The sequence below is a fragment of the Malania oleifera genome, chromosome 6 (assembly GCF_029873635.1).
Source record: "Malania oleifera isolate guangnan ecotype guangnan chromosome 6, ASM2987363v1, whole genome shotgun sequence".
NCBI lineage: Eukaryota > Viridiplantae > Streptophyta > Magnoliopsida > Santalales > Ximeniaceae > Malania > Malania oleifera.
In genome coordinates, this window is record NC_080422.1 from 78,446,870 (window position 1) to 78,459,545 (window position 12,676).

Here is a 12,676-nt window from a genome sequence, read left to right on the forward strand (position 1 = left end):
TAACACAAATTAAGATATTTAAATTTTCAACTAAACTAATATTTCTTTTCTTAATAAAATGAAATATTAAATTGACCTCATGTAATTATTATTTTCTTGCAAAAATAGATTTTAACTACAATATGAAAAAATGTTAGACAAATAATAAATATTATGATTAAATTACAATAATATTGAAAAAATCTTATTTTATATATATAAGCCATTATTTCATATATATATATATATATATATATATATATATAAGCCGTTATCTCAAAAAAATATATTAATATAAATATACCATAATCATAAACATACCTTAATATTAAATGAAATTATATTAGTGAAAATGTTCACTGACAGTGTGCTCACTAATCCTTGATAGAGAGTAGTTAGAAGAGTAAATCGCTGAAAATGTTCACTCAGCAGTTGAAGGTGGTGAGGGAGGGTGGAGGAGAAAGGAAAAAGAAGGAAAAGGAAGAAGAAAGGAGAAGAGACGAATTGCAAGTGGGAGGGAGAAGGAGAGGGAAGGAAAATAAATAGAATACTGGGGTGGGGGGAGAGGGGGCACGTGAGGAGGGAGTGGGGCGCAGGGGGTCAAGGCATGTAGGGGGGAGTGCCGAGGGAAGGGAGTGCGTGTGGGAGGCCACGTAGTTGCATACTAGAATCGACTTTTGGAAAGTTGGTTATGATTTCACTTTTTTGTTTTGTTTTGTTTTGTTTTTTTTTTATTTTTATTTTTTGCACAGTGGCCTCAGGAAGGGGGTGCAGGGTTGGCCGTGGCAGAATAGACTTTTAAAAAATCGATTCTAACTTACAGGTTTTTTTTTTTAATATTATTTTTATTTGTGCCACGAGGGCAGAGGAGTAGGGTAGGGGGTATCAGACATAATTGATTTTTGAAAACTCGGTTCCACCATATTTTACTTTTTTACATTTTTTTCATATTAAAATCAACTGAAAGTCGGTCAATTCTATAATAATTCTCCCACCTGCTCTATAATTGTGTTTATTTTTATTTTTTATTTTTTATTTTTTAATATTTTCCTAAAATGCTTTGTGAAGAACTCTGGGCCGCTTTGATGAGACCAATAGTGTTGCTGCTTGGGCAGAGATCATAGAGCTTGGATTAGTAAGGGCAGACAAAGGTTAGCGGCTTTCTTTTCTTTACCGCTCATAGTCGCTCGTCTTCTTCAACAGATTCCCTGTGAAATCTCCCTCCCACCGGGGAGCACTCAACAGTGAACACCTTCACTTCTTCCTTATTATCCTTTCTCTGCTGCTGCTGCTGCTTATTCGTCTGAAGATTGATTCCAAACCACCACATTTTGTTCTTTGAACGGATACACTTCTGCTCTGGTGCCATCATCTATCTTATTGTTCGTCTGAAGGTTAATTTATTATTTTGTTTTATTTCTCAGTAGAAATTCATAAAGGCAATTCTAATGGAAGCTGGATCTCTTCAAAATCCTACGAATGCCCCCAAGAAGGTTCGATTTTTTAATTTTGTTTCGAAGTTACCCTAATCTCTCTGTAGATGGAAAAATAAAAACACTCTCTTTCCTTTCAACATTCTACTAGAATGTTAATTTTTTTTTCTTCGGTTTCAGATGAGATTTGCTCCGAAAATTCCTCCACGCAAAGTACCAAAGGCGGCCGTACCCAAAGCGTTGTCTCGATTAGCAGCTTTTGTTGTTAACTCATATATTGATTTAAATCCGATTTAATTTTTAACTTATGTTAGCCTGGTTGTTGTTTGCAGTGAGCAAGTTGAAGATGCTGATGCCGTGCAGGCCAATGATCTGTTGCGACGTTTCAAGGTATTGTGGTTTGTTTTAGGGATTTTTGATTGAGTTTCACATTAGTTGTTAATGAAAAGAACATCATGTGTGTATATATGTACACTATAGATATACATAAATAACCATATTCAATCAATTTGGAACTTTTTTCTAGATAATCTACACTAATTGAATCTCATTTCTAATGGTTGATTTAATGAAACACAAACAGTTTAAAAGCTATAGAGTGGTCGATGGTGTAAGATCAAAAAATTCTTACACTTTTGTTATTGGAATCCCTGCTCTCTCTCTCTGTCTCTCACACACACACACACACACACACACACACACACACACACACACACACAAACGCACACCCACCCGCACACAGAGATTTTTATGCTACAATTTTGCTCACTCATGTTCATTCACACAGGAGGGTTCGTCAATGGGAAAGCCAAAAATTGAAAAGAAAGGTAGGATCCCTTTATTGCTCTACACTTTTGCTGTATTGTTTTTATGTTCGCGTATTATAATTTGCATTTGCTTTTTCTGAATCGATAGAGATGTAGTGTTATGTTTCATTGCTGACACTGAATTTATTGAACATGTTCATGGTAAGAAATAGTTCTGCGAGTCTTACAAAGCAGGATGTTTAGGATTCTATTAGGGAAGTTCTCCTTTACTGCAAAGACGTGGAAGTCTAAGCTTCTAGATGTCCTAAATAATTGTTGAATTTTAACATTTTCATTTTCTTCTGTTATTTTTTATTACTTGCGTCATGCAGCCCTCATCTAAGCAATTTTATGTACTCTCTCTCTCTCTCTCTCAGCTTGCCTAGCTAGAAAAAATGCTCTTTTCTGAGCTGCTTCCAAGTGTTACTGTGTTAGTTGAATGCAACTATCAATACCTCTCTTAGTGCCTCAAGCCACGCCATTGCCCATAAAACTGGATTGACAGGAGTCTTCGTTTAAAATTAGGTTTTGGTTCATTGTCCAAGACTTCATGTAATGATTTCTTCTTTGATTTTATGGTGTGATCCCAAGGGGGGTGAATTGGGATTTAAAAAAGATTTGGTTAATTTAATATTCGCCGATTCACCAACAAATATATCATTTAAAATTTAAAGGCATGTATGAAAAATTAAATATAACAAATAAATATTCATACATGTGCGAAAATTAAAGTGCGGAAATTTAAATGAGAGAGAGAGAGAGAAGCATTTTAACGAAGTTCGGCAAATCCCGCCTACGTTCTCACCTTGGGAAAATCACCCAAAGATTACACTATCTACTCCTTAAAACCGAGTGGAGCTTTCCGTTACAATCTGCTTCTTATCAGGGCGAAACTTCCCTTTACAATCCGTTGCTTACACAAGGCATAACTAGCTCTTTATAATCCGCTGCTCTTAGGTGTAGCTGCCTATCAAAGTGATGTACCCTCACGTGACCCATGGTTCACAACCTGAACCGCGAAGGGCTTGTTTATAAAATAACTTTTCATACAATAAAAATGCTTCTAAAAAGCTGATTTGTACACATTAAAAATTAAATGCACTTTCATATGATTTAAACATGAAGTTCAATAGAGTCATGATTTTTCTCTCAAAAATATTTTTCAAGTAAATCGATGAGAGTATGGTAAATGATTCTCTCTTCAAAAACAATGACCTTAAAAAATAGTCAAGCCTTTCAAACATAAACATATATAATTGAATATGTGTTCAAGGCTTTTCACAAAAAGCTTTTCAAGCAAAGCGTGTATCAATAAATACATGCTCAAAGCTATCTTGTCATGATTTTTTACCCATAGATTTTCTCGAAGAAAATATTGTCATGAAAAAGAGTAGGAGAAGCTAGGGATTTCTTTCTAAATGATGACCTAAAAAACAAGTATGCTTTCAAGCAAAAATATATATGAGATTATATATATGCTCAAGCCTTTACTTGAATAACAAAAAATAATACCTCCAAAAGAATTTTCAAGAAGAGTAGGAGAAGTTTAATCTTTGAAGAACAACAATAATAAAGGGCCTTCAAGCTAAATATATATGAAGGATATATAAGCTCAAGCTCAAGACTTTCTTATATAAACAAAAGGAAATTTCTCTAAAAATATTTTTCAAAATAAATGAGTATGGGAGAAATTTTGATCTTCAAAGAACATTTGAAAAAACAAGGCATTCAAGAAAAATATATATAAGAGATGATATATGCTTGAGCCCATTCAAATAAAAACCCCAAAAGATTTTCCCCAAAAGTATTTTTCTAGGAGTAGGAGAAATAAAGAAATTGAAGCATACTGGGGTATAAAAATGAAGAGAAACAAAAATTTGTAAATATGCTCCCAAGATGTTTCTCCCGCATTTTTCAAGTGTATTTGGCTTATATTTATAGGCAAAAAGGGTTTGTAGCCGTTATATAGCCGTTGGGAGGAAGAAAAGATATTTTATTTTATAAACTAGTCGTTTTCCACCCGTTGGAGTAGTTCTTCCTGTTGGACTCGTTGACTAGTCCATGCACTCGTCGACTAAGTAATGCATGCACAATTAATTCCTAATTACTATTACAACCCAAAAATTGGACAAGTCTTCATGCTTTTGCTCCTCGAATACACCATGGAATATGCTAGGGTTTGCTCGTTTTGGCGCTCTTACGGCTTTCATTAGTCATCTGTCACTTGTGCTTCCCGAGATGTAAGCTTGTTTACATTCAATGCACAAATGAGATGCTTGTTGCCTGTCATAATCAAAATAGGGATCGGACTCAAAAAGTCAACATCTTCTTCAGTCTATCTACAAATTCCAGTAAAATGTTTGTCAATTATGTGGTTCTATCAATGACTTGTTGACAAGGCTGTGTTGTATTATTCTTTTTGTCAAAGATGATGGGATTTTGGATTGATGGTTTCCATTTATTGGGGAAGCAAATGTTGCTTATCAGATTTTCGACACTAGTCTTGATTCTTTAATTAATTATATCATATATTAAGTATATCATTTTTTTTTTTCCCTTTTCTGATTTTCAGCTACGCCTTCCCAAGTTGCCTTTGGATATGGAGGTCAATCAACTTTCATAAAATCATATGGTGCCCCCAAGGGTGGCAGCCATAATAACAGATACCAAGGCCCAACTTCTGATGGTAACAAAATTTCCCCCTCCCCTTTATTTTCATCAGCATTGGTTTAATTAGTTGTTAACCAGATGAATATTACACTTGTGATGGTGTTTTTACAGGTGGTAGTATCGACAACTTGGGCTTACGGGAGGATAAAGAATACAAAGAACCATGGGTATGTGAAAACTCAATTCTACCATCCTGTGCAGCCATAGAACTCTGCACTAGTTATTGTTTTCCTGGTTTCTGCCCTTCCTTTCCGCCCTCTGCCTTCTCCCCACCTCTTATTTTTCTCGCCTCATGCCACTGCAGGATTATTACAGTTATTATCCTGTAACTCTTCCTTTAAGAAGGCCATATTCGGGAAATCCAGGTATGCTTTGAGATGCATCTCAAAATGAATCGCTGTGTTACATGGAAAAAGTAGGATACTTTAGTAAACCGTGGCAAACTGTTATTATGTTCACATAATTTGGCAGGCCACCACCATTTACCTAGCTGACATCTTATTAGCCCAGAAAAAAACTGACATCTTATTACGGTGGATCAAGTCGTTTACTTTCTTTTTTCATTTAGAGTTGAGGATTCATGCACCATTATTTTGCAGGGGTGTGTTAGCACCTTAATCATAGATTGTATGTAACTTGCTTTTTTGTGCCTGTAGAACTTCTAGATGAGGAGGAATTTGCAGAGGTTTCAGAAAGCACTGCTTATGATGAAAATTTGATAAAGCCAGCAATAGAGCTTGGGCTAATGGTTGGTGTCTAATAAATAAATATCAACAATGTTTATATGTGCACATGAAAATCCTTTCTTATACTTCTCGAGGATGATGGGCAGGAAGAGGACCTGGAACCAGGAATGTTCTTTCTTCAGTTGCCTGAATCTATGCCTGTGAAAAAGCGATCAGCTAGTGCAGAGGGGCAGGATACAACTGGCAGCTTGAAGCAACCAAGTGGTGCGGGCAACCTACAGAAAACCTGCAGTCTGGATGATTTGCCAGGAGGTTTCATGGGTAAGATGCTTGTGTACAGAAGTGGTGCAGTCAAGCTTAAGCTTGGGGATACCCTTTATGATGTAAGTGCACACCGTAATTATATGATTGGAGCTGTATATTTGATTTCCTGATTTATGTTCCAATGGCTTGTTTTAATCCATATTGGACTGATTCTAAAATTACAAGAAAAAAATCTAGATTAGAAAATGAATATAATGGTCTTCATCTTTCTTCTATACAGAAAAGTGAAAGTGATATAAAATGCTTATATAAACTTGTGCAACTCTGCAATAATTTTCTCTGAAAAAACTTTCGAGGTTCTAAACTTCTAATGTTGCAAGATATATTTATTCATATTATTGCATAGAGACTTTAAAAATTCAAGTAGTCAATCAATTGCAAGAAAATGAGAGCAAATTTTATTTCTTTTGAGGTATCTAATTTTTTTGAGAGCGGGTGCAGGTTTCCTCAGGTTTGGATTGTGTATTTGCCCAAGATGTTGTAGCTATTAATACAGAACAGAAGCATTGTTGTTCAATAGGCGAGCTGAACAAGCGTGTCATTTTGGTCCCAGATGTAGACTCCATTATAAGCAGAATGGCTGATTTAGTGTAGGTTTGTCCCTTTGCTGAAAAATTTTGATTTATACATGGATAAATATGATATTTAAGAGAATGCATAGTGGATTAGCTTGCATCCTTTGAAATTCTTGCAAAAATTACAGAAGAAAGGTGATAAGCTGCAAGAGAGTAGCACATTATATGAATGGAAAGAGAAGGAAGGCAAATATACTTTTTATGTTTCTAAGGGATTATCTCATTTACCCTTTTCACAATTGGATGAAGTTAAGAGCTTATTGGTAATCTCCAAATTATCACACAATTTTGCATGTCATGCAGTCTAATGCCTTGGTCTTTTAGGTTACATGATCAGTTGATTGTGCTTATTGCTGAAGAAAATGTTGTTCTCGACTTCAAGATTACTTTTAGGTATTGTTTGAGAGCATGAATTTTGAGTCTTGAATATAGACTTGTGTGCATATAGAAGAAATTCAATACAATTTTATGCTATATTTTGTTTAAATCCGTACAAAACTAAATTCGAGTCCCGGAATTAATGTTCCCAATGCAGGGTTAATGTTTTTAATGGCATCAGTATGTTTTTCTATTTGGATGTTTTTCTATTTGGCGCAAAGATATACGTCTAGTATGTTGCTCATCTGGGTAAAGATAAGTTTGCATTTGGATTGGTTTACTTGATTGTATGGATTTATGAAGCCCACCACTGGCTTTGTTTTGTGAAAATTGGGGATCCGTTTGCTTGTTGCACAGCCCTCCAGACCTCATCTCTTTATTGTTTCTCCTTCGCATAGCTACTTTTGTCAATTTGCTGCAGACTGTATGATTTTAGTGCTTTTCTTCTTTTAGAATAACTGTTGTATTCTATATAGACATCAAAAACACCATGTTTGTAATGTGGGTTTTATTTAGTTGATATATTTTGTTTATTTTTATAGCTTAGTTAAAATTCTTTTGTGTTTTGAAAATGATTAGAAGTAAACAAAAAGAGTTACGTAGGTAGCTATGAATTAACTGTGTTTCATTATAAATTTTAGGGCAAAAGACATTATCCTCTCTTGGGGTTTGACAAAAAGATAATGAGCTCTTCTAAGATTTTAAAATTTTAGAGACTCAGATTTTAAAAATTTCAGAGATTTCCTTTGAGATTTGTCAAAAGTATAAAAACCTTTTATTGTATTTTGTAAAAAGATAAAATTTTTTTAAAAGATGTCTGTATGTTTTTGGCAAATCTCAGGAAAGGTTTGTGATATTTTTTATACTTTAGAGAGAAGGTTTGTGACATTTTTGACATTTCAGAGGAGGTTCTGTATTTTCTGTTGAATCTTGGGGGAAGTTAGTGGCTTTTGTCCTAAATTTTAATTTTTAGATATAAATTTTAGGTTTCATGATATTTTTTCTATTTTGTCATTAGTTTTGTTTTAGTTGATTACTTTGAATTCTTTACAAGATATTTTAAGAAAAAGAAATTGGACATCAAAGTCTGCAAATTCCCTTTAAATATGTGATGGATATAATGTGCTACAATTGAACGAGGGATGGGACATTTTAGGATCGAAAACTTTAGGATCCATTTAATTGTTGAAAATAATTTTAAAATTTCTTTAAGAATTATAAAAAATTAGTTTAATTTTACTTTTGCAAAATTTTGCAATATGAATATAGAAAATGAAAAGTTTGTTTAGCTATGCAAAATAATTTTTTATTTTTATTTTCCAAATTTAATATAATTATAAAAAATAATATATTTATTTTTAATATTTTAAAATTATAAAAGGTAGTAATTGATACCATGCATTTTGGGGTGTGGATTTGAGTTTATGTGACATAATTCATACAAATCAAAGAATTTAAATTCTATGTTCTCATAAGTTAAGAGAAAAAAGTTTTAGAAATTTATAAAATGACGTTTTTTTTATTTTTTGCGATATAAATTTAGAAAATTAGAAAATAAGATGGTAATTCTGTAATTATATGAATAATTCAAAATGTAAGATAAAATTATTTTCACAAGCACGCTGTAAAAATTTTTGTTGTTTTAATATAAATGTTGCAGAATTAGACAAATTAGCTAACTTTTAATAATTTTTTAACAAAAATTAAAATGAAAAATGAAAACTGTTTTTAGAGTTAAGTGAGTGCATACCTTTTGAGTGTGGTCTCACGTTTCTTCATTGATCGGTGACCTCATTGGCTGATGCATAGAAATGATGCTTGATTTGTTAGTGATAAACTCCAAAGATTTTCCCAAGCAGGAGGTAACTATACTTTGAGGTAACACTACATGCAATTTTAATTTAGAACTTGTGTATTTGTCAAAATGAAGTATTAAACAAAACTAAGTTCTAGGTGAATCAAGCTAAAAATTGATGTAGTGTGATAGTTAAACTTGATTAATTTTATAATTGTTGAATTTGAGCTTGAGTCATCGTAAATATTTTTAAATTTTTATTTTATTAAGCAATAAGATAGCGTTTGATTTGAAGTTGGAATTGGAATCAGAATTACTTGGAATTGAAAAGGGAATGTCAGATTTCTCTTTCATGTTTGATTCGATACATAATTAGAATCAAAATTTTACTAAAGTGTTTGGTATATATAAACATAGGAATAAAAAATGAGTTTAGTTAGTATATAAAATTTATTCAATTAATTTAATAAAAAATAATAATATTATAAATAAAATTAGTATATAATATTATTTTTTAAGCTATGTAGTAAATCATTTTTTTACAATAAACTCATTTTAACAATCATGTACTTGATGATACTTTATGTATTATGTTTTATCATATTTATTATTTGTTGACTTTTTGAATCTGCATCATGTTTTGATTATGACAATTCACAGCATCTAACGTGTGTGTCTAGTGACAGATGCAATATGAAGCCATAAAAAGACGTAAACGATCATACCTCAGCATATTTTGTGGGATTGCAGAGGAACAAAGCATGAAGACTTTGTTTTATTTTTTGATTGTAATGGTAACTTAGGGTTGTATGTGTATGCATGTTCATGTGATTTATATTGAAACTCAAATGACCTTAGATTGACAATAGGATCTCCAAGTAAAATGAAAAACTTTTTTCATAAAATGCCTGACTTATACAGAGGTTTTAAAATGGTTTTAAAGTTAAAAGAAGGCAAAAACTAAATTTAAATTTTTTAAAGAGGTCGATCGATCGGCCAGTTGACCGAACAGCAGAAATAAGCAATTTTCTCACTCAATTTGATTTAATCTCAAAATATGTTCAACATGAAAATCGTGGCGCATTTTTCCTTAACTTTCTTTTGATACCAAAAATGTCGAAATTGGAGTTACACAGAAAATGCTATGGCTAAAACATTGAAAGGTGTCCATAAGAGAAAAACTCCCTTCATGTTTATTCCCGTCTCATTGATGGTCGTTTTTCTCAATCCATAACTGACACACTCAAAAAATGAGCAGCTCATAAACTATCCTAAGTATAGGAGTTTTGTCGTGTAATATTCAGTCCAAATGCTAGATCGTCTCCTCAGGGAATGCAGTTTAATCTCAAATTTTACGTATTTTCAATCTAAAATAAAAAGTTATTGAACTCGGTTCAGATTCGGGGGTTTCAGGATTGTTAGAGATTTCTTTTGATAAATTAAATGAACGTGTGCAAATTAAATCCTAATCTTAACATGCACTGAATTTAAAACGAGAAATGAAAATCCTACATTAACAACCAAACAAGAATTGGAATACGTGTTGAATTTCGGAATAAAAACTAAAGATAATAACTTTCCTATTTAAATTAAACATGCAATTAGAAAAATCTCAATCAAACACAAAAAGAAATAAATTTTAACGCAAGTAAGAACAAAAATTAACTTTCTAACAATTAACGATAACCAGAAGCATAATAAAAATTCGAACTTTAACTAAACTGCCCTTAACTTTAAAAAGACCCAACACACAGTTTAATCTTAAAACAAAAACAGCAAATTTTAATCCTAAAAATTTATTTTTTCTTTTTATATTTTATTTTTTTTAGAACCAAACTTATGCGAATGATAATTAAAAGACAAAGGAAAGAAATATATTCTAATGACAACACCCAACAAAATTTAAAAATTAACATGTCAATTAAAATTCTTCAAAAGAAAAATAACAATTATTCAATTAAATAAAAGCTAAAACATAACTAAATAAAAACAAGAAGAAAGAAGAGAGAAAGATTGAGAAAGAAGAAGAAGAAGAAAGATATATATATAAATCTATCAAAAAAATTGACTAGCCATTAGAGGAGTTGTAGTAATAGCAATTAAGGGAACCTAACACAGGTAGGAATGCAGGGGAGTTCATGAAAGAGGAGCAACACACACGACAACTAGAGGAGGCTTCTCGGTTGTTCTTGAGTAGCTACAATGGCACGACTGCAGGGCTGAAGTTTGGGTCTCCTCACGAGCAGTAGCAGCAGGTAGGAGAGGCTTCAGGTTGCAGCAATGGAGGAGCAGCACAGGGGACAGAGGAGAGGAGAGAGATTAGGGGAGAGGGAAGACGGAAGAAGGGAAGCAAAGAGAGAGAGAAGAGTTGAGAAGGAAGGAGAACGAGAGAGAGCAAGGAGAGAGGAAGTGCTAGAGTATTCGAGAGGGTTGAATAGAGAAGGGAGAAGAGAATGAGGAGAAGAGAGAAAGGAAGGAAGGAAGAAAGGGCTGGGAGCTGCTCTTTGTGAAGGGAGAAAAGAGGAAATATAAGGGAGGAGACGGGGAAAAGACCTACCCAGCACACGGTTGAGAGAGACCCGGACCTGGCTGCATGGCCAGGTCATATCAAGTGATCATTTATATATATATATATATATATATATATATATATTATTTTTCTTTTTCATTTCCTTATTTCTTCTTTCTTCTTCTTTTTATTTTTTAGCGAATGGTGGCGACTTTGATAGTCTTAGGGTCTGTATCTCTCGAAACTTAAAACACGAAAGTTGTAGATAATCTTCTCATATTTTTTCAAAATTTTGAATCGTATTGATCAGAGCTCAGACGAGAAAACTATGTGCAAATTATGAAGTGGTGCCGGTTTTAGCTTCCAATAATTTCCTACGATAAAAAATAAAATCCCAATATTACAAATAGGACACAATGTTAAAATATTGAGAGTAATTAAGTATTTAATTTAAAAATATAAACCTCAATGCATAAATTAAAACGCCTAATTACGCAATTTAAGTGCGCAATCACACCCCCCAACTAACGTTTTGCTAGTCTCTAGCAAATAACGTGAATGATTTCAAGGGCGGTATTCACAAATACTAACTCCAGCAAACATGAAATTAATGGCCATGCAGCACAATCATACCATTTCACATACAAGGATATAATTGAATTTCACACAAGCTTGTTCATATTCAATGCACACAACTCCGAAGTACATCGCTCATGCAAGTTTCATCATTATATAACATTTAAGAACAGTATACTTACATGAAGTTAACTAGCAGTACAATTTAGAATTAATGCGGTCATATAAGTTCGAATATAAACAGGTGAAATCTTGAGGAGTGTGTGATGTGTGTGACTTATTACACCTAGGATACCAGGGGATATCTACAGAATAGTCATTTTGACTCGGCCTTACTGGTATACCCCCAAAACACTCAAAATGAATGGGTTCACTCGTCATATGTGAGGAGAAATGTCGCGATCAAACATCCCATACATTGCAATGAACAAACGTTAAGTATATGGAGTGGACTAGTTTGAGAAAAATCTAGGCTATTTGTGAGGTGTCGGGTCTTTCACCTTAGCATCTTCTCACCTACTCGCCATATCCAACCGAGACCACCCTAGATCAACTTATTCACAAACTTGGTGTAAGTACATAAGAGGTATTAAACGGTTGAAGAATCTTCATACATGGAGAACATGTGTCGTGTCCTTGACTTTTTGTGGTATTTCTATGGAGCAGTCATTAGCATTTTATTTCATGTGCATTCCTATTTCTTATTCCTTCTTTTGCTCATTCTTCAATTTTCAGTCTTTTCTTTGTCAATTAAGACAATCATTACACTTCTTTCATTATCTTCATATCACTCATATGAGTTAAGCTTGAAAAGTAGTCCATGAACTAAGTCTATCTCTAGGGGTGGTTCAGCCTTCACATCTTGAGTAGGCTACAAGATTTAGGTTTTTATCTCTCCACTAGATGTCACCTATAGGCTAGAAAGTAAAAAACAGAGACCAGTGT

At 33.2% G+C, this 12,676-nt stretch overlaps 1 protein-coding gene across 3 annotated transcripts; it reads left to right on the forward strand.

Annotated features, from left to right (window-relative positions):
- Positions 1–960: 960 nt before the first annotated feature.
- Positions 961–6,740, forward strand: LOC131158247 (uncharacterized). 3 transcript variants are annotated; one of them, XM_058112985.1, is made up of 11 exons: positions 961–1,130; positions 1,404–1,472; positions 1,593–1,651; positions 1,745–1,802; positions 2,200–2,239; positions 4,791–4,904; positions 5,000–5,055; positions 5,193–5,253; positions 5,545–5,636; positions 5,721–5,957; positions 6,340–6,740. In XM_058112985.1, exons 2-11 carry the CDS (start codon positions 1,428–1,430, stop codon positions 6,490–6,492), a joined length of 915 nt encoding a protein of 304 aa, XP_057968968.1. In that variant the 5' UTR covers positions 961–1,130; positions 1,404–1,427; the 3' UTR covers positions 6,493–6,740. The 3 variants fall into 3 exon arrangements, with proteins under 3 accessions (XP_057968968.1, XP_057968969.1, XP_057968967.1); XM_058112986.1 differs by having other exon boundaries at positions 1,407–1,472; XM_058112984.1 differs by having other exon boundaries at positions 1,063–1,472.
- The last annotated feature ends 5,936 nt before the right edge of the window (positions 6,741–12,676 follow it).

Coding starts and splice junctions, on each gene's coding strand:
- LOC131158247 (XM_058112985.1), top strand. CDS start 1,428: ATGGAAGCTGGATCTCTTCAAAATCCTACGAATGCCCCCAAGAAG. Junction 2,240..4,790: donor GCCAAAAATTGAAAAGAAAG/GTAGGATCCCTT, acceptor TCTGATTTTCAG/CTACGCCTTCCCAAGTTGCC. Junction 5,056..5,192: donor AAGAATACAAAGAACCATGG/GTATGTGAAAAC, acceptor ATGCCACTGCAG/GATTATTACAGTTATTATCC.